At 43.8% G+C, this 22,917-nt stretch overlaps 1 protein-coding gene across 3 annotated transcripts in view; it reads left to right on the top strand.

The window, feature by feature from the left end:
• The window catches only part of samd12 (sterile alpha motif domain containing 12), a 103,863-nt gene that overhangs the window by 26,265 nt on the left and 54,681 nt on the right, over window positions 1–22,917 (top strand). For all 3 annotated transcript variants that reach the window (XM_078290165.1, XM_078290163.1, XM_078290164.1), the window contains exon 4: window positions 10,520–10,660. In XM_078290165.1, coding sequence (XP_078146291.1) covers window positions 10,520–10,660 — 141 coding nt within the window. The remainder of the gene's footprint in view (window positions 1–10,519; window positions 10,661–22,917) is intronic.

The raw sequence follows: 22,917 nt of genomic DNA, 5'->3' as shown, positions 1-22,917 counted from the left end.
TTTCTTACCACATATCTGAGATTAAAGTTAGTGTTATATATTATCAATACTGAATATCAGAAAATGTTAAAGGTGCTTTTCAGGTGGTATTTGATACATAACATGTAATCGTAATACATGTACATGTATGATTGAATGTATTTGATTTGTTTAACTGTCTTTTATTTGATTCGTCTTCGTATTTGAAGTGGAATTTCATGGAATTCAATTCTGCTTCCCGTCATTCCAATTCCAGTTTCCTCAAAGCTGATTCCAGTTCCAATTCCAGCATTACCATGCATTCTCAATTCAATTCATGAATGGGCCCGACCCTGCTGAAAATGTGACCTGTTGCTACATGTCTTCCTCCAGCAGCATTCAGGTCGATTGTAGAAGACCCGCTGTTCACTGCATGCTTGCTGAACCATGCTTACCATGCTTGCTGCTGCACTTTGGATCCATCCATCAAGTATAATGTTGTGCAAAATTAAGTTTTGCTCTCTATTCAGACATTGGAAGGTGTAAGGAATGGTCTGGTGTGTAGTCGCTTGAGAGACATTAGAGTTTTGTTACTAATTTGGTTCTTCTATGTAAAATTAGAGAATTAATTATCTGCAGTACTAATGCAGATTAAATGCAGGATAAATGCATGAAAAAGGACTTCAACAATGGCTGCCACTGAAAGCAGCCCTCTTATCACATCTCTGCAATGTTTGTAATTGCATAAGAGAGAAATCACGCAGCAGGGAGTGTTTCACTGCTCATGTCACCCAGCCATTCATTTGGTAGAAATTTCTCATGAGGTCTGCATGTAATTAAAGAAAATTAATCTAACTTTAAGATTAAACACTTCAGTGTTCCTGACAAGCCTAATGTATTCAGCTGTAGTCTGTAAATAAATTATAATTTCTCTTATTAGCCTTTCAGTGATTAAAAAATCGGACCTCAGCTTCCTAATGATGTATTAACTTAATGACCTGTGTTTGTTATTTAGGTGTAATGGTGTTACAGGATCAAGAGTGAGGAAAGGGTTAACTAAACACGTACACTGGCACGCACACACACACACACACACACACACACAAACAAACACACACACCTCCCTACCAGCCCAATTAGGAGATAATGACATGCACAAAACATGCAAGTAATTCAGTTTGTCTTCGTATCGAGCATTAATTAACAGAACCCAATTAAAACAGGCCAAGCCATACCAATTGGGCTCACAAAGCAATTTGCATCCCAATCAATCTATGAAATATCATGCAGATATTTTTCTTTTCCTACACTCTATTAGAATAAACAAGGAAAACAAATGATGAATGGAATATTGTTTTGGAAAACAATCATGCGTAGACAAACAAACAGTGAATACATTTCTAAGTGCGTCTGAGAATATCTATTTATTCAATGTGCTTGTTATACAATAGCTGTGACTCCTGGAAATTGGAAACTGTGCGTGAGAGAGTGTGTGTGTTCTTACGTGTGTGTAGATTTTGTCTGTGTTGCCTATAGTTCAGGCTTGATTTTTGATTCACCAAGCGCTGGATTCCCCAGGCTGTATCATTTCTTTACTGTGTTCCTGTCTATTCCATCCGTAACACAATACTCAGCCCTCTTTTCGGCTGCCAATAGCACTCGATCTCACTTGTCTTGGCTCCAACGTAGTCATCCCTTCACAAAGTAGCAAATCAATAAACAGTCTCTATTCCAGATCATAATTCAAACAGGCATATTTATGTCCTCCCTGCTTTGACATAGACAGCAGAGAGGAAAATATATTTTACTGCATATCAGGCCTGGTGCAACATTTTAACATTGAATGACTTCAGTATGCAGCAGCTGCCTCCCTGCCAGGCTCCTCTAACCTCAGCCAAAGAAATCAATGTTTCCCATCCTCCCTCCAGCCTATACTGCCAAGAACCCCCCCCCACACACACACCCCCGTCCCCCCCACCCCCCCCCATCCTCACCTCCCGCTCCCAACAGAGACAGCCCAGAGTTTGACTTTAACACCAAGCTGTCATTAAAAATGCATTAAAGCATATTAAGGCATAATTAGATATTAGTCCCTAATCCGGTGTAATTACAAGGACAAAACTCTTTTTGCGAGAGAAGAGCATGACACGGTAAATGAGTTAAATACACATTTACCGATACCGTGGATGTAATCAGCGCAGAAGGTGTGGTGACATATGTAATCAAAAGGAAGAGGGAAGGAGAAAGCAAGAGAGAGAGAAAGAGAAAGGGGCGGGTGACTATTGAGTTATATTTTCTGTCATGGAAGATCATTGAATCAGAACATGGAAATTCAAAAGCCTCTCTGAAGTCATTCACAGATGAGGATTAGATGCAGCTGTAGAGGCTGGCCAGCTAGCTAGCCAGTCATCCAGCAAGCCAGCCAGCAATCTAGCCAGTTAGCCAATTTGGAAATTGTCGATGTTAGTCCTGATAAAAATAGAGGCAGCAGCACAGTGTGAATAGACCTGAGGATGCATACTCCCACCATCCATCTATAAGACTTGTCTTCCTCACAAAGGAATACATGGATAAATGAATAGCTAGCCTCATAATATCCATTGATGTATGGTGTCATAAGGCCCTACTGTGAATAATTAATAGCCTGTAATATTAGTGGTTTAATGAAGAGTGGCCTGTATCCAGCAGCTCACACTACGCCAGTTCAGTTCTTTTAAAGGTCTGTGCTCAACCCCCTCTGGTTGCCAGATCCATCATCTTTCCCACTTAGTAAATCACAGCAGCCTGTGTAGCTCTGGCCATGATCTCCTCGTCCCCTGGTAGGTCTCACACAGGGTGGAGAATGTATATTTGATGAGCCACAGAAAAGGATGAAAGGTGAAAAACAGCATTTTAAACCAGCCTAGGACACCCGGCAACAGGCCTAAACAGCACTTGAGAGATAAGACAATGAATCCTACAGGCATCACAGACCGCCGTCATAAATGTGCGATGTATCATAGAGGAGCAGGCGTACAGTAAAAGATTCAACGGGACTAACAGGCTTCATATCAACTCACTAGCTGTGAAACAGCTCCGCTGGTGGCCATTGTTTTGTGTTTTCCAGAAAGGACACTTGAACAGCTCGCAGTTGATGAGCTGCCTGGGGGGCAGTTGGATCCAAAGACAGAAGGAATCATGGTTAATGATGCCATTGGCAAGGTGATTTTATAGCATTGCGTAATATATAATTAATTATATTCTGCCAATTGCATGTTTAGGAATTATCTTGCTTGCTATTCCATATGCAAAGGTTGGAAATTAATCTTCAGAGATTGAAAATGGCCTACAGTAGAGCAATTAAATAGATACAGCAGTGCTCTGTGGATCATTAGAGTATACACTCATAGTTTGACCTGTATTCTGATAATACTGATAATAAACAAGCTTGATAGTATTTTCTTCTCATTATCATAGCTTCTTCTCATCTCTTCTCATCTCCTCCGACCGCTGTCTGACTTTGTAATTATTTCAAGAAACAAGTGGAGCTGGGAGAGACAGACCTGTCAAGGAGAGAAAAAACACACACCTGAGATTCAACTCATTACAGCTGGAGTAGTTAAAATGTCCCCCGTGAGCCCATTGTAATGATCATAGCAGGAAAATTAGAGATTCAGCCGAAAACATCCTCACAGCCACTAGTTAGTCACATGATCACAGTGTGAGTCACAGTAATCTGCTCACGCTGTGCTGGATGTGTCCCACTAGTCTTTCACACGTATGATCACAATAGCCGCTTGTCAACAGCCGCACTCCAGGTAGGCATAATGAGGCCAGCCAGTGTCGGCTGCCCACACGCAAGCCTGGGCTTCCATGGGGTTTACTGTGGGCTTTCACTGTACTCACACTTTGGTTTTCTATCTCTTTTTTACCCCATAGGCTTTTTTTGAGCTAAAGGAAGCTTCTCTTCGAGCAGTGGTTCTCAACCGGAGGGTCGGGACCCCCCAGGGGGTCATGAGATAATTTTCAGGGGTCGCGAGATGATTTATGGGATAGGGGGGGAAAAAATCTATTTCTACTATACATACTACATACATACTATATTATTATCATGTCTATTTTTTCAGTTTTTTTCTCAACTTTTTTGCTTTTTTAGCAATACTAAACTAAGCAGAAATACTAAACAGCTTTCATTGAAACAAGCTGAAAAAAGATAAAACATCCTTTATATCGTTCTTTCTCTATGCGCTCCTGTAACGGGGGTCGCCAGTAGGCATCAAGTGGTTTTAAGGGGTCACGAGCCAAAAAGGTTGAGAACCACTGTCTTAGAGGAGGATAGGTAGGCTTTAACCCTTGTGTGGTGTTCGGGTCTGTGGGACCCGATTTCAATGTTTACTGAAAGAAAAATGATAAAATGAATTATTGTTTCAACCTGAGATTCATTTTGGCTAGTTTTCTGTGAAGAACATGTAAAAGAACACATTTTCATTGAGTACACACTGTGCACTGTGGAAAAGTGTGTGTAGGTGAAGTAAAAAATGAAACAAAAAGGTTTGCTGTGTGCCTTCACTCTGTCTTGCTCCTACATGGTCCTGCTGTTTCAACATAGTAGAATCTGTTCCTGCTTTTCCTGCACTCTTTACCCTCTGTAGTGTGTGAAACTACACAAAATCATGCGGTAACCTGCACAATGTTATTTCGAAACATTGTAAACATTCAGTATTTTCCCACACTCTACCCCGGCCAGGTGCAAGCTGGGGGAAACACACAACACGTAAATAGCTTTACGTGTGTGGCTTTTTACATAAATTGTTGTGGCTGTATAGTTTTAAAAACCCAGTAATGTTGTGGGTCCACCAGACCGGTGAACACTGGGTGAATAACAAAAACATGAACACCACACAAGGGTTAAATGATGATCAATAGCAGCAGCATCCAAAAAGCATTCAGAGGACATGCCGTTGTGCTTACCTTTCCTCTTGATATATGGTACAGTATAGGTGGTATAAGGGGCAAAATACTTGCTTATATGATGGCTTCTTTTCATATCATCAGAGGAGGTGATGTTTTGTGACTGTGTAAGTTGACAGTGAATACAAATCGACGTTTACGTAAGAGGCTCAAACCACGTTGCTGTTGGAAAGTCCTTGCCACAGGATATCCTTGTCGCCGACAAGCGTGTGAATGTACCTCACTGTGATCTCCTCCACCTGTGACAGCTAGTTATCTGAAATCGTAGCCACTAGTCCCTCCATAATGACCACAGAAATCCATAGTGGTCTGTTTGGTTCAAGATAGCTAGCTAGCTCCATAGTAATCCCTATAGTGATCGCCATAGTGATCTGAGTAGTCCATAGCGATTTCCCACCAGCATTAGTGCCTCAGTGAGCTGTATACTGGTTGAGAGGTACGGCATAATGATCAGCAAACTGAAATAGATCGGTGGTGATGAAATCAGCATGGGGCTACTGCTGCTGAGAGAAGTGGAGGATTGAGGCAGCTTATTATCTGTGTGTGTGTGTGTTCTCTCTCTCTCTCTCTCTCTCTCTCTCTCTCTCTCCCTCTCTCTCCCTCTCTCTCCGTAGCTGCAGCCCAGCTTCATTACTTAGGATAAACCCCGTCCTCTTTAAGATTATAACTGGCCTCTTCTCCCACAGTCAGGAATAGCATTAGCATCTGATCACAGCAGCTCAGTGGCTGCAGTGGCCGTTTAGCTGCAGGGGCTACAAGCGACTCGGTGACTGAGACAATCAGTCAGAATTTACATTAAAGACTGTAACCCGCGCCACATTAAAGCGAATACCAGTGTAGGTAAAATCTACCAAAAAAAAAAAAAAATCTACAGTAGATTTGGTTTCCTTGAAAGTAGAATATGCATGTCGCCACTTTCTATGTTTTGTCGTTGTCAGCGAGTAGATTCCAATACTATTATGCCACTTATATTCTTGAGGGGGATCTTATTGCATATGGCAGCGAGTATACTTACTAGCCAGTGCTGAACACTCACATGGCTTGTTATTCTGTCGCGGAGTGAGTGCAGTGCAGGTTTGGAGTGTAGTTAACCAGATGCAGCTCGGTGACATTCATCCCCAGAGGACACACAAACGCACACAGCTGCGCCGGCGATTTGAGAAATGTGTGTGACTGGTGTGGAAGATTTACCTGAGGAGAAGTAGTCATGGAATACACTCCTCTCTCTCTCGCTCTCTCCGTATCTCCGGCTTCCACACACAGCTGCCAAAGCATGTCAGGGTTGAGAAGTGCCATTTTTGGAGCCGGGTTGTGAAATGGAGGGAGAGTGGGGTTAATTCGCTGCCTTTGTACTGCTGTCCTTACCCGTGGCTGCCCCACACGCCGCTGTAATTAGCATGGCCTTTGTGCTCCACATGCAAAATGGGACGGACTCCTGCAGGATCAGTACTGCCAGCGCCTGCGTGTGTGTGTGTGTGTGTGTGTGAAGAGTTGGTCAGTATTTCCCAGTTTGCACATGCGTTTATATCTAATATGTCTGTGCCTTTGTGTCGTGTGTGTCTATGTCTATGTGTGTGTGTGTGTGTGTGTGTCTGTCTGTGCTGGTGCACTTTAAGCTCCCATTCATCACAGCTGTGGTTGACTGTGCCAGGCTATAGCTGTAGATTAATTTGCCCCAGCCCAACACCGAGGGAGGCCTGCTCTCCCACCACTCATTAATCTAATTCCCAGGGACAATACGTGTGTGTGTGTGTGTGTGTGTGTGTATGTGTGCATCAATGTGTTTCTGTGTGTGCGTATACATGTGTGCCCACATTTGTGCTTCTGCGTAAATCCAAAGGTAAATACCGGGATCAGAAAATGCTTCAGTATTGTTACATTATACCCTTTTCTCTAATAAAAAGCAGCTTCTTGGATATGATTCAGAGGGAGATGGAGAGAGCTACAGGTAACTGCCAGAATAAAGGAAACAGCTGAGAGGAGGAGGGATTCAAAGTACATTGAAAGCAGAAGCAGTCCATTTTCCCCGGCAGTTTGGATCCACTAAAGCCCTTACAGGATGAGGTGAAGAAATGATTTACCTCGTTCCAGGAGGGGGTAGATAAGTAGGGTAGTCAAGTAGCTACAGTATCTGGATAGATAAGTGACAGTAGGGAGGGAGAGAGATAGGAGAGAGAGAGAGGCAAGGCGTGAGAGAAGGAAGGAGGGAGATTTGTAGGTATTTAGGTGGGTAAGCAGGCAGGCTGGCCGGTCGGTAGGCAGGCAGGACAGCGAGCTGGAAAGAGCAGCTTTAAAAGAAGAAGAAAAAAAGAAAAAGAAATGTCATCAGGTATCAGAGGAGAAGGGACTCTGTGAGCGAGTGAAATTTGAATCCAATCAATATTGTGCAAGCGAAGAGGCTGCAGTGCCTTAAATTATTTTCTCAGTCAATTGGCCAAAGATAAGTGGGTGGAGGGGGTTGAGTGAAAAAGGGCTTTGTTCCCATCATAGACGAGGCCACAGAGAGGAGATGAAATGATTACACACATGTTCCCAAACAGACGCCTGGTTTACCTTCCCTGCCGCGAAGCGAGGGGAGAACTGATACTGGAAGTATACGTTTGGGTCAAGAGTTAAGTGATTTTCTGCCATGTCTGCTTTTTGCCATTGTTGACCTGCCAAATGAACTGAAACGGCGGTCTATCGCAGCGCTGTGACCCCGTAGAATTGGCCGTAACACACCATCATGTCTCAGCCCAACACCCAGTGGACGTACAGTATCCACTACACAGTCTGACCCCGTCCCGGTCGTTTCCCCATTTCTCTCATCACCTCTACGTTTTCTATACCTTCTACCTTCCACTGTGTTTTTTTCTATCACTTCATCTTCCAGACATTCCACCTGTTTGGAAGCATCTCTCTCTTTCTTCTCTCCTTCCGTATCTCTTCCCCTCTTTAAAGTCACACTGAAATGAAAAATCACTTTTTTTTTTTTGCCTTTTTAGCTCATTCAAACTGTCATACCATACATCTATTTGACAATTTATGCCACAAAAATGACAAAAGAAATCTTGTATTTTTATGTGAAAATCTCATTACTTCCACTTTCTGGAAAATGCTATTTTTTTAGTGGTGACTTCATCATGTACCAGGAAGCGTATATAAACATTCCAACCAATCACATTTTTGAACAATCCCGCCGCTCCCTTCAAATAAAACTGCCTCTCTCTCCCTAACTGATATCCCATTGGTTTCCACTTTTGACTGATCACTTCTCACATTATGCCCCACTCCAATAAGGAAATACATCACAGTAAAGATGCTCTCAAAATGCCGTTGTCATTGTGACTTTAATCTCCTCTCTTGTCCTGCACCCCCCCCCCCCACCCCCCACCCCCCCCACCCCCCACCCCCACCCCCCCACCCCCCCCACCACCACCACCACCTCCTCATGGCCATGCTACACTGCTCAGTATATTAATTGTGATTTGAAAAATTCCCAGCTGAGGCCTGGTGGGATTGTTGAAGCCAGTGGCTCAGAACTGCAGCGGGGCGAGAGAGTGAGAGTTTGGACTCCTTACAGAGGCGTTCCACCCTGCTGATACTGATCCGCCGACCGACCGACCGTTGGTTCCCCACCGCCGAGAACTGGCAGTGTGTTCATAGCCGCCTGCAAGCCTCTCATCTTCCAGGCATCCGCAGTACTCCACCTGCGCACACCAATACACCTTTCTTCTGGTGCTGTTAGAAGATATCCGGCCTGATTTATCAACGCCTCTGAGGGCAAAGCTCGGCCCACACTTATTCAGTAAATGAAACATGCATGCTAAATGCTTTTAACACCCAATTACCATCTAAACTGCAACTGGAAGGTTTTCGTTATACAAGGAAAATTATCTCTGAATGAATGTGTAGATGGCTTGATAAATAATGCCTAAAGGTATTTTTTTTCCATGTTGTGAAATATAGATCAATAAAGATGCTTTGAACCACCTGTTTAGCTCCTGATTAGAATGCTGTGTTGTATCTCTGGTATCTGCTGTAATTTAAGATGGATATCACTGAAGCGGGGAGAAAGTGAACCTCTGTTGCCATGCCGATCTATCTTTGGTCGCATGATGAGGTGCCAAGTGATGGTTGGTCAATATTTATAGACTCATAACAGCATGCTTTATGTGCACATTGGGTTTCTCTGTCACTCTGTCTGTAACACTCTCTGTCTTCTCTCTTCTTCCCAACTTTACCCCCCTCCCCCCCCTCCCCGGTTCACCAGTGCACTTTCTCTTTCCATCTCACTAATCTCTGTCTTTCCATCTTTCCATTTAATATTCTTTCTCTTTCTCACTTCTTTGTGACTCTAGTTAGCTCCCTTGTGTTTATGTAATGGGTACTTTCAAAGCCATTTTGCGTCGGAGCGTCTTAACTATGTTTGGCATTTTACTCCCATCTGACCTTAGTGCCAAGCAAAGAGCTCCTTTTGTTAAGGCGGGAGAAAATTGGTCTAACACAGTCAACTTTATACCACTAACACTTAAGGGTACTTAGCTTTCCCAACTACTCCCTTTTGTGCTGTGGCAGCGAAGAGGTGGCGTGGGGCTTGGCGAGCCCCAAAAGATCCACAATAAATCTTCCAAACAAGTCAATAGGCATGAAATTACAAAGTCCTCCATTCTCTCTGTTGTGGTGTTTAAAAAGAACATTGAGTAAGAGCAAGTACACCAATTTAAAAATCAAAATTCGATTTGAATCTTGCAGCAGTGACTACAGTTGCTGTTTTTGTTAGGTTGGATGGCACTCGGCTTTGAAGAGAGTGAAGAGAGAGAGAGAAAAGCATGTGACAGGCCATGCTGAGAGATCATAAACCCACAAGTTAACAGCTCCATGAGCCTATCAGGAGTGATCTGTACCCTGGATCTCAGCCAATCAGAACCTATCTCTGCCCAGGCAGTCATTAGGGCAAAGGAGCGAGGGGAGCTGCGGGGGTCCAACCTAATGCATAGTAATTACTACGAATTATCTTCCTATCTGCTCACCATCCCACATGTTACAAAGGCACTCCTAACAAGCGTTATTAATTAAACCATACTCAACTCGCCTTTTATCAGCAGCCCAAATCCCCCTCATAGAAAATGATTGGATGATTAAATTATGGATTTTATACAAGGATTTGAAATTAAAGAAGGAGCTGTGAGGGAGTTTTGCTCAGGGGATACACTGATAATTATGTAAAGTGTGTGCTGTGTGTTATGTTAGAAAAAAAAAACAGCTTTGTGTTGAGCACTGAGTTGAGACTGGATAGCAGCAGCCACACTATATAACAGATTCATATAACAGGGAAAGGTTCTTGAAAACAGTTTTTATGTCAGAAACGATGCTGCAGCCTTGACAAGCCTTAAAAATTTACACGTTGCCATCAACATGTAATGCATGATTTGTTGGGCTGTTACAGTTGTTATTGTTTTCTGTCTGTGTGTGTGTGGGTATGCATGTGTCTGTGCGCGTGTGTGTATCTGAGATAAATGCTTGATCTATATCCTTTTACGGCTTCTCTGGCTCTGCATACTGAATTCGTCATGTTTCCCTCTCCCTCTCCCTTCTCCTTCCTAACTTCTACCCGTCTCTGTCTGTCTAGGGCGGGCTCTGATGAGATTGACGGACAGAAAGCTGGAGCGAATGGGCATCATGCAGGAGGCCCAGCGGCAGCACATCCTGCAGCAGGTCCTGCAGCTTCGGGTCCGGGAGGAGGTCAGGACCCTTCAGCTACTCACACAAGGTAGACTTTCCAGCCGAACCCCTTGAAACCATCTAAAATACACTCACACATGGTACACATTTCACCATAATACTGTTAATTTCATACAGGGCAGAATTTACTCACACAAGCTTCTAACCTCAGGAGACAGACAAGACATCACAGTGCAAGGCATACTGTATCTGTACTTCTCCCTGACAACGATTTCACTCAGGGGGATTGGCATCTCACATTTTGATAAATATTCAAATCATCTAGTGCGGCACATTTATGTGCATGCCATCTGTTGTCATGGAAATCGCTGCATGTTTTAAAGCTGCACGAGGCAAGATTTTCATGTAAAAATACACCCGTAGATATAGATATGGGAGCCTAAATCACAAAGTGGAGCTGTGAGAGAGAATATCGTCTCATCCCCACCATTAGAGACCCTGTATATTCACCCTGTTTGCCCAAATGAAAGTCTGGCGTCGGGTATGGACACTTTTCTGCCTACAGGAGGTAACAAATGAAAACTTTAAGTGCAAAATCCAAACTGGGAAGTGGTGCCTTAGGCTACTGTTAAGTTGAAAGGTTTCATCCGACTCATGAGGCTGACACATTTCATGATAACTCAGTGAAACCCAATAGAGTATAGAGTCTGCCCATAGACAGTACTCATCTCACCATAACACTACAGGTGCTGTTTCACAACAACACGACGCAAAAATGTTCAAGTGCAAGGATAATCAGAAGCTGGCCTGTTTACAGCAGTTAAAATTCCTTCACAATTTTACCAAAAACTGGTTTAATTGTTTCTCTCACATCATGCATCAAGTTGGTTTGAGGCCGGATAATTGAATCTGCCCGTTAGATATAAAGTATAAATCTAAACATTATAACAGAAAACTGAACATATAGTGGGATATACACGCACGCACGCACGGTTCACATTATTACCACTATTGAATTTCACAGCAACACAGATACATTTCCCTGTAAGAAACGGACCATTATTTCCTTCCGCAATTTTCAAATTTTTTCTTCTGCACTCTTCAGCACCCTACCACCATAACCTCATTTCTGTGGTTTCTAGACTATGCATTTCTCACCCCGCATAATGAATCCTCTCTAGCGGGTCTCATAATAATGGCCAATCACTGGCCTCTCCACACCTCCTCCTTCTCACCCAGCGATTCCCAGCTACTCATGTCTGTTCCTCAGCAAATCCTAGCAGCTTCATTCCTCCATCACCAGTACCAGCAGCAGTCCACATCACCAGCTACCACATCAGCCACCGTCTGTCCACAGACACCCAAACAGATCTTCACCAGAAGGGCCCCAAGAAGCAACTTCTAGGAAGTCTTTGTCACTCAGCAAAATTCTTAGAAAGCATTTGACGTGTAATAAAGCAGCTCCTATCCCTTGCCACTGTTTTGGTCCCCACTAGCAAGCGGAAAATAGAAAGAGAAAGAGAGAGCGAGAGGGAGAGAGGGAGTTTTGCTGAGCGATGACAGTTTGCTAAGGGCTGCTCTCAGCGTCCCTCTCCTCCCCTTTCTCATCTCCCCCTCTCTTCTCCTCCCTCTCTCGTCCCGTTCCTCTCGCGTCCTCCCTTGTTTTCTGCACTCGCCCTCTCCTCGCCTCTCCTCTCCTCGGCAGTGATGATATGGGAGGCGACAGCCCACCAGCCTCGGCAGCGACAGGCCTCTATAGCCCCAGCAGGAAGCAGCCTGTTAGTGGAGCCTGCCCGGGCCTCGGGGAGAAAGGACAGAGGGAAAGCAAAGATTGAAAGGGAGGGGGGAGGAGGGGCCGGGGGGGAGGAGGGGGGGGGGGGGTAGATTGATCGAGTGAGAGAGAGATGCGGAGGCAGAGAGCGAGGAGATAACCCGAGGGAAGAGGGGGAGAGAATGTAATCAGGGATGTAGCGGAGGGTAAACCCACCTAAACACAGTTAACCCACTTTTTATTTGCAGAAATTGGGTCTACCCACCTTTTTAGGCTGACATAAATTATTTATGACATAAACCGACAAGAATCATCATAGGAAGAAGTATCAAACCGATGTAAGTTATGTGAGGATAGGCTATTTAAGGAGTAAAACGCACAAATTAATGCTTTTGTGACAATATAGGTGATTTTTGTTTGATATCGGAGGTTGTTTGCCTTATGATGATCAGGCCATAGTTTACCCACCTTTTTATTTACCAACTACATCAGTGAATGTAATGCTTGATGTGATGGAATGTCCAGGAGACAGAGTGTTTGGCTGAAGGTTCGGTCCGTCGGGAGAACAAAATTAGGAGACCGTGTGAAAAGGACAGAGGGAAAGAAGGAGAGAGAGAGAAAAAAGAAGTATTTTCAGTCTGCTAAGCTGTCGCCTCTGGAGATGCTATTGGCAGGGACTGAGAAAATGGAAGGAAGGAGATGGAAGAGTATTTCTAGGCCCAGGGCGCACTTCCTAGAGCTGTTGCTAGGGGGAAATACGGCTGTAACCGTGTTGGAAGCTGAGGGGGGAGAGAGAGAGAGAGCGAGAGAAATGAGGTGAGAAGATGCGGGAGAGGGAGAGGTGATGAGATGATGGAGAGAAAGAGGAGTGATGTGAGTGGAGAGAGAGAGAGAGAGAGACATGGAGAGAGCAGGTGATGAGAAGGTAGGAAGAGAGAGAGAGAGGCGGTGAGAAGATGGAGAAGAGAGAGAGAGAGAGAGAGCGGGGAGTGTGAGAAGAAGAGGAGGTGAGAAAAGGAACCACTCCTCCCTGTCCAATCTGATGGGAGATGAAACAGAGGCTTGAAAAACAGCAACTGGCACAGTGACAGGTCTAACTTTTGTGTGCGTGCGTGCGTGCGTGTGTGTGTGTGTGTGTGTGTGTGTGTTGGCACCTACATACATGTAGATGCCTGATAGAGAAAGGGAGGGATCATGAGCGAAAAAGAGAGATGTACACCATATTGTATATACAAAGAGAGGAACATGATAGAGAAACTAAAGTGAGAGAGAGAAGGATACACTATAAAGAGAGAGGGAGCAGGAGAGAGAGATAGAGGGAATGAGGTACACAATAGAGAAAATGAGAGAGAGAGAGAGAGAGAGAGAGAGTGAGAGTGGGGTGTTGTAATTACTGCGGTGTACCCAGACAGAATTAGCCAGACGGACAGTGATTAACCTTTAAGGCTTGCTGGGCCATGGGAGGGAAATAATTAGATTTCCCCTCTCTCTATGCCACCGGGACGGCGGAGAGTGGAGGCTCATCCCTTATCGCTTACAGTCAACAGAGACTGACTGAGGCACTCCAAATAGACAGCGATACCCAAACAGCGGCAGCCCCAGAGTGTCGAGGGCGTCTGGCTCAGTGGAGTGGACCGCTGACACGCTGCAGCCACTCTGGGCACAGCGCAGGGTAACATGGCAGAAAGGAGGGTATGATGGTGGAACTGCCGCTGAAACCACACGCTATACACTGGTTTCAGTTCACTGCATGTTAGTTTTGATTATCTGAAACGTAGATGACACATGAAACTTCTATTCTTACTGCATCTAGAATAAGACACAGGTGTTTTTTGAGTTTGCTGGGCTCACACAGATGTACGCGTATCGCTTGTATCTTCAAAATGTCAACTTGTTGTTGAAGCCTATGTTTTTGATTTGACACCTTGCAAATGTTAGCCTGTCTTAGTCTGAGACAGAGGCGATCATTGTAAACTTTATATTTATCCTTTAATATCTGTATCCATGGAAACAAAAAACAGAAGGTCTTTCCACTGGCAAATAAAGTGAGTTATGCCTTCTTATTAACCTCTCCAGCCTCTGACAGCTCAAAAAGCTGAAATTTGGGAAAATTGAAAAAAAAGAATGAGAATGTTATGATTAATTAGGTTGTTTTGTTGAAAATGGCATTTAACCACTCAAACAGTCATGTGTAAAAGCCACTAGTGACTGCACTGAAACTCTCTGAATTGTCTTTAACACAAAGATTGGAAAGTTAGGCTGTTGCATTTCTCCCCTCCTAAAAAAAAACAAAAAAACTCATTTTACTCTTCTTCTGTATTCAATTTCATGCTTATAACCATTTCAGAGTTTTTCAATAACACTCCCATACCAGTAAATATGCTATTACTGGCTTGTGAAATCATCACTCTTAAAGAAACTTGAATTACGCAGCTGACAGAGTTTTATGAAAGTGGTTTTCCGAGTATACAGTGCTAATCTTTGAATATAGACACAGCCTTGCTGTATATGCTTCATTTAGTGTAACAGACTCATTTAAAAAAGAAAAAAAGACAACATTGAAAGAAATTAGACACAGATTCTTCACAGCCGTACTTTCCTCCACTTTGTGCATTTTAGCCTGTTTACATCTTCCAGAATTTGCTTTTTTAACATTTGTGAGAAGTTTGTTGTTTGCCTCATTCCTTGATTACTTTCTGTACTTTCAGCACTAGATGACTATTGCAGGTGTACTGTACATGGGCCATTTGTGTTGACCTCAGCACTGTCGCCAATCAAATATAGATTATAGGCTTATGGTATATGTTCTGCAGCAGTATCATTAAAGTTCCAGTGAGAGCACAACTCTTCTCTTAGTGGAAAAAGTCTTGGGAGGCCTAGTATTTGGACTTAATGTTGGTAGTTGGTCTTGTTATGATACGCTCCCAAATGACAAGAGAAGCAATCTGTTCTCTGAGCCTCATATCCCAGACAGGAGACTAAATTTCTAATTCGAGTCCCAGGATGAAAAAGTTCAATAACAGCTTTTGCAGAGAATTACGGCCCCGGGGCCGTAAGTGAAGGAAGCTTCCTGTTGTGCTTTAGCAGTCCCTGGTTCCTTTGCTCCAGGCACCTTAATGAATGATCTCTCTTCTCTCCATGGCTCCACAGAGGAAACCTCTTCAGTCAGAGATCTCCAGTGAACAGAGAGTCCTCCATTATCTTTGATAGCAGGTTATCGTGCTAACTGTGCTTGAGTGACTAGAAACTCTGCTGAGCTCAGCACAAATAAACGCTGGAATATGGACTCAAGTGGAGTCCGCACTTGTCCCCAGGTAGTAGATTTCCACCCAAACCACAAACTTTAAACTGTGTGCAATGTTGATTGTAGTCCAAAATGATTAGAATGAGCAGTAGGACTTCATTTTACAACCCTCTGATTATGAGATAACCAGCAGCTAGCAAATACATCACTTTTTAATGTGAAGATGCCTAAAGGGAGAGCATTGTTCACAAGTATTTGTATGGTCTGTGTGCATCTGCAGGATTCCTTGAACTGCCTCACTAGATCTTTACTTTAGATCCTTTACTCTGAATCTATTCTCCATGGGCCCGCAGTTGTCTTGCAGATCTTCACAAAAACTAAAAGACTGTTGCTGCGGGATCTGCAGTGAAGGGAGGCCTGTTGAGCAAACTAGAAGAAATGTGTCTACATGGCCATCTTGACTGAATACAGTGTCTTTACTCCAGAGCCTTTGCTGAATCGGGTCACTCTAAAGGCTTAAGGAGCCCTGGGTGACTACTGTCCTTCCTTTGGGCTTTTTAGTGAATAGGACATCTTGCTCCAGTGTGAGGGGAGCTGAGCGCTCTCATTATCCAAGAGCTCCGCAGGATCCTGCCCTCTGTGGAGGCAGTTCCTCCTTAAACCTCCCTCGACTCTCTCTCTCTCTCTCTCTCTCTCTCTCTCTCTCTCTCTCTCTCTCCCCGGAAGGGAAGGTCAAATTAATTCTTTTTCATAATTTCCTGTCAGTGAGATTCCCCCCTCAGAGACTCCATCCGTGGCTCGATGCCTGAAAGATGTGATTAAGGTGAAGACAAAGTGAATGCCTGCGCCTGACAAAGTGAATCATTTTTTTTCTTACCCATATAGATACATAACTCAGGTGCACGGTAATATCACACTTAATAAAGTCTTCCCCGATTCCATTTTCGCTCTTCCCTGGATACGAACACAATGTGGACGCCTTAGGTGACACTGCACATTAGGAACTAATATGGACTCATACCCACAAAGGATATGTCATTTAGGAGCAAATGGCTTCACTGCTCCGACGACATTGTCTGCCCTAACCTTGCTCATTAGCACTGTGGGTCTCTTGAGGGACTGTGAGCCTGAATACCGACACTCACGGTATGGCTGCACACCTCAGATGCTAATAATGTTATGAAATACAGAGAGTAATTGCATCTCCCATTGTGAAAGCAAAGACTCCATTCATTAAGCCATGAATTGAAGCTGGCCTTGATAATGAAGGTAGATCAGACACCCCATTGCTGGTATCACATTCATTCAACAGTAAATGTCACCCAGGTGTTATGAAATAAGAAAGAAAGAAAGAATGAGGAGAACTAGTGTGGCATATTGAAAAGAATACCACCCATCCCTATTTTTTATTACCTCAAAGCTATAATTCTCCTTGACATGTATTGAAGACTCCCTGCTCAGGGTCCCAATTACAGACTTTTTTGGCTTCACTCACAAACACTTCTTACTGGACTGCCAGGCGGCCATTTTCTTTATTCTGTAGGAAAAGGAGCAGAGAGGGAGTCGAGTAACGTCAAGGTTAGGCGAAGCACATTTCATCTCGTTTTACCCAGAGAGAAGCAGGGAATACACGAATACAACAAACCCCGCTCTTACCTCCAACTCTCTCTCCCAAGGACACCAGAGCCGGACGCAGCCGAGCATGAACAACATGTGCAGATCTCTTAATGAAGCTGAAGGAAAAGAGGGCACTGCTGGAATTCAAAGGATGAAGGGGGGGGGGACAGAGAGATGGAGAGAATAAATAAAGGAGTAAAGGCAGAGGAAGAAGCTGAAAGAGAAGGTGCACAGGTGGAATAGCCTGAGGCACGGCGCCAGCGCTGTAGTCATACGTGACACGTTGAGTGTGTATATGCTCGCTGGTCCTGCCCCCCTGACCCGTGGCATAGGAAAACAGATTGCTCTGACAGATTCACTGACATCACACGAGGTGCGCTGCTCTTTTGCCAGAGTCCCCAGAGAGTCCTTGGCTGCCAGATGTCCACCAGCGTTTGAAGCATCGCTGTAGCCTTGTGTCCTATAATGGGTGCTTGCCATTGAGGGAAATTTGCCGAGACCCTAGCCATCGACATATTTGTGTAGATGTGATCTTGTGCCGCAAAAGGCCAAGTCTCGGCAGAGCCTGGATGGAGTCCGTAATATGAACGTAATGGAGTTCATGCATCTTTCAGGACTGAACTTTGCGAGCGCTATCTTGGCGAGAAATCACAACCTGAACTCTATAACAAAAATGACCCCGCTGGTCGATGAAACCCAAACGCTCGATATTTGTTCTTTTATGCCTTTTTAAATCAGACGCTGTGGTTTAAGTTTCACTGTGCAGAGCCACATTCATCAGTTTATAGTGAAATGAGGAGCCATTAAAAAGTCATTGCATCGGTCGGCTGGCAGTTCGGCTGGTTCCACTCAGTCTGATGCCGTCTCCAGCCTCCCTGACCACCTCCGGACATCCAGGAGCCCAGACGGCACGGACAGACCAGACTCCTGAGCGCACGCCTTCAGCTTCCCAGCAACCGCTCATGATCTTACCAACCTGGATCAATAGCCATAGGACACTTACTGTACTCTGAGACCAGCCATTACCCTATAAACATACTCCAGCACTGGCTCCAGACCTTCTGTTTGTGCATGTAATGGAGAAGAGAAAATGGCACTCAAGGAGTTCTTTGGCTCGCTGTTCATTGTCAGGGCGACCCTAATGTAGTTTTGAGGTAGGGTGGTGGTAAGCCTATCATTTAATGCGGTATCAGGGCTATAACAGAGACTGCAATGTGTTAATCTTTCCTCGTTTTATTTTTGTTTTTTTTGGTTGTGTGGCTTTAATTTCTCATCACAGTAATATAGATTCAGTGTGTTGCAAAGTCCCAGCCTACTCAAAGTGTTGGGAACACGTTTACTTCAATTGCAAGTCAAAAGAAATAATTATTCATTTCAGTTCATCTGTAATTTGAATATATACGTTAAACTCAGTGTTCTCCCTTTCCATAAAAAAAAAAAAGAAACATCCGCGCTATCTTCCTCGGTACAGTTGAACAAGGTCATGGGTCTCTGAGATGATTTTCAAACCATGGTGGGTGGAGAAGCTTTCACTTAGTGAGGCGCTTTCCAGTAGGCAGATGGTACAGTGATAAAACTTGGAAGTCACTTCTTCAAAACAATGCAAAGCACTTATGATGTTTTGTTTCTTACACTTTTTAGATTGGTGCATAAAGTAATATTTTCAAAACTCACTTTCTGGCCCATACTCTGTTGTAGAACCAATTCCTTGGTTGCCGAATGAACATGAACATGTCAAATTTGTCTGTTTGTCAGAAATCACATCAATTTATTTTTAATTTCTGGAAGGGCTCTTTGGAGAATACATCAGCAACAACAATCACAGGCTGAAAGACTACAGCACAGAGCTAGTAAACTAGTGCATGAAGCAAGCTACTTCTCCATGTTATGTTTGCGAAGGCGTGAATCTACACTACGTGCAACATGTAGTTCCCCTGTTTAAAAAAGTTGAGCGTTCTAGTGATTAGCTAGTAGGGGACTTTGTTATTCTGTCGTAAACTATCGCTGGCTGCTTATGTGGGCGTTAAGCAGACATAGCCAGCTGACCTGAAAGCCGGGAGCAAGAGTGATGGACATAAAAAGAATATTTATTCATTGTCTCATCTCAGAACTCGTTAGCACGATACCATAGATGCATACAGATGATCGTAAAGGGGAGTGAGAGAAAGACGGTGAGAAAAAAAGACAGAGGGATAGCAAGGACATTTTGAGGGAAATGGGGTGCAACGAGTAGGTACATAAAAGGAAATGATGTATATTATGCCAGTCCTGGATCACGGTTTGTGTATCGAGGATTTATGGCGGCGTACTTAGCGACAGCCCAGCACCACACCCGATCATCCATTATTATTGTAACACATCTCACTTTGAGGGCACACATGATTGATGGGGAGCTGTTAATGACTTTGGTTTGAAATTATTATTACCAGATAAATGTCACACACTGTTTAAAGAGCTGCTCTTTGTAATTGTCTATTGTCTTGAAGCAACCGAGCCATTTGTCAACCGATCACTCTTAAACATGGATCAAGAGAGCGCAGAATAGTAACAAAAGTGTCACAATTTGAATAGAAACATGCAAGCAAGATAGAAGATAGAAAAAATGGCTAACTGGCCATTGCTGCTGCACCCAGCAACTGGAGTACTTATATTCTAATTGATGTGATTGTACACTTGTACAATGGCTGGGGATCTCATCTGTGCTTTGGTGAACACACACACACACACACACACACACACACACACACACACACAGTGTGTGGCAGTGACTCATAAAATAAAATCGGAAAAATAAAAAGCTAGCCTTGCGTAAGGAACACTGATCAACCCACCCCCCCATCAATTGTAATTGGTGCTATTACTCTTTTTATGCTTGATTGCCTGCCAAAATGTCAGCCTATCTATTTCCCTCTTGTCACATTTTTTTTGTTCTCAACTGTCAGTAATTAAAAGTGATTGTCTGCTTGTCTCAGAGCCAAGTGGGATACTTTGAAACATAAAAACTTTTGGAGAACAAAAAAATAAGAGTTTTTTTATTGTTTGTTTTTAACCGGTAGTGACAGTCTTGGGAAGCAGCGCTCGTTACCGTATATCACACCTCAGTGCAGGTCCTCCTCTCCTCCTCCTCTCCTTCCTGCACCCTGCACAGCACCGCGGCAGCAGTGTGTCGGGTCCTGATGAAAGCAGTTAAACATGTCGGAGAAATAACACCGTGTCCTTGATGCTTCATGTTCAAGATTTCATTGACCCGGGTGGAAAATTAGCTTTTCAGTCAGGCGTGATCTGAAAAAATACAGGAATGTACAAGACAAATTGAAAAGAACAATGGAAAGAACAGAAGAAGAGTTTATTTGTTAATACGGCAGCGAGTTCATGGCATGTGAAAGTAGCGGTGGCTCAATACCTTCCTCACAAGCGCTGACCTTCTCTGCAGTTTCATACTTCTTTCAAACTTCTTTGCATATTGATAGCAGCCGTTGGCATCTCAACACAAGAATATGCATCCTGTACAGTATGTGGCTGCTATCACACACACACTCTCCAGCCCCTTTGTAATAACTTTACTCCCCAAGTGTATTGGAATTGGCATTGGTTTAAGCTCTGGGTTTTGAACAGAATTAATGGTAATTGAGCTGTGCTTTTTATCCACAACAACAGACTGAACACATCCGCAGGACCTCGAGCTTCAGAGGCTTTTTAACTTTTATTTTAATTACTTAATAAATATTTAGAGCCAAGGGGTTGTCAGGGGGATGAAATATAAATGAGGCTTTTATTTGTAAATAGCTGATGATATAATGCTGTGTGCGTATATCCATTTTCTCTGCGTTGATGATATTTGAGCGTGTCTGAACGCTGGTGTGTAACTGTGTGTTGGTATTGTACGTGTATAATACCAAAAGCTGTATGCACTGCAAAAAATCTCCATCTTAACAAGTCATTTAGTCTATTATTGAGTCCTAAAATCATACTTGAAAAAATCTGCCAATGGGGTTAGATCATTTCACTTGTTTCCAATGCAAATCCAGCTAGTTAGTGATAATACTGCAGTGATCTGCCTTATTCTGACTTGGTTCAAGATATCGACACTCATTTATAGAAAACTCCTGAAACAAGTGAAACTGCATTGGAAACAAGTGGAGTTATCTCACCTCATCTGCAGAATTTTTCTCTTGTTTTAAGAAAAATAAGATTTGAAGACTGAATATGAAACTAAATGACTTGTTAAGATGGACGTTTTTTGCAGTGTTTTTTTTCTGTACCTCTCCCCCCACCAACACACACATATTCAGCATCTTTCCTTTGAGCCCACTTGAGTATAGGTAGCATATACTTCAACTTTCCCAATTACCAATCACCCATCTCTTATCCATGCATGCTAGGAGCTGAGCTTGGGCTGAACTTGCACTCCATTAAAGATTTAGCTTGTTCGCAGAGGGGAGTTATTAGAGGCAGGGGCCCCCGCTCCTCAGGAAGAAGTTTCACATCAGGGCCAGTTTGTAGCATTGTCAGAAGATTAAAGCCAGTTCATTGAAAGGTCTTTTTGCTATTCCACATGATTGATCTTCCTGCATCCCCCCCCCTTTCATACACCCGCTACCAATGCCAGGCTGGTCTCCCTGTCTCCTTCTCATTCTCTCTCTTGATTTTCTGCCCACTCCGCCGCCCCCTTTCCATCTCTCTCTCTTTTCCTCTCTCTCTCTCTCTCTGTCTGTCTCGCATTCACTTTCTGTCTGTCTTTCTCATTCACGTCACCTTTCCCTGTCTCTTTCATCATCTCTCTTCTCTTTTGTCCATCTATTTCTGCTACATCGCCGACACCTTCTCTGTGTTACAACAGCAGTCGTCCCGCTGAAGCAGCCACTGTGCTCTTAGGAACACTCTGTCTCTTTTCTGTCTTTATCCCTTTTCTCTCTCTCTCTCTTTCTCTGTGTGTCTCTATCTTCATGTCTACCATCTCCTCTCTCTGGCCCTGGTCAGGTATCCTTGGCCTCTGCCAGTCACAGTGCTTGAGGGACATTCCTGATATAATTACAGCTTTTGATTATCCTCCAGACTGACCCCAGGATGGCTTGGCCCTGATGCAGCGCCGGCCTGCCAGCCGCCACCGCTGCTGCAGCTAATGAGGGACGCCTGGTGTTTCCCACCGGCTGACTCCTTGATTTATTGTTTCGCTGTATTTACACCTGAGGCTATATTCTTGTATATTAGAAAACTGTAAATAATGAAGTTTCATCTGCAACTCGTGCACCTATCCCCCGGTCTTTCACAGACAAGCATGCCGGTGCTAAGTAGCAGAGCTAGCGGTGGATGGCTTAGCTCGTATCTGGCAGTGATGTAGCGGTAGGTGTATAATCCCTCATGTGGAAATTGGTTTAACTGCAGCTTCACGTGCAGCATCACGGTACACAACACTGACGTGGTGCTGAAACATGACACATAGATAACACATTCTGAAAATAAAAATGCAGAAACACGGACTGAGTACATCACAGTAAAGCGAAATGATGAGGTGCACAGATGGTAACATACAGTTCAGATATTCATATGCCAGACTGACAGAGGCATAACCACGCTATACATTTCTATTTGCCTTCTCCCTTTAGCCTAGAGAACAGTCACTGAGAACAGTTCTGTTTGTTGTGGGCATGAAATCCCTCGCACTGTACCTATCAATTAAAAGAGTTGATTGGGTACATAATTAATAGGTAAT

The sequence above is a fragment of the Centroberyx gerrardi genome, chromosome 19, assembly GCF_048128805.1.
Source record: "Centroberyx gerrardi isolate f3 chromosome 19, fCenGer3.hap1.cur.20231027, whole genome shotgun sequence".
Taxonomy (NCBI): domain Eukaryota; kingdom Metazoa; phylum Chordata; class Actinopteri; order Beryciformes; family Berycidae; genus Centroberyx; species Centroberyx gerrardi.
The sequence above is the reverse complement of the archived record's forward strand: the minus strand, read 5'-3'. Positions and strand labels throughout refer to the sequence as shown.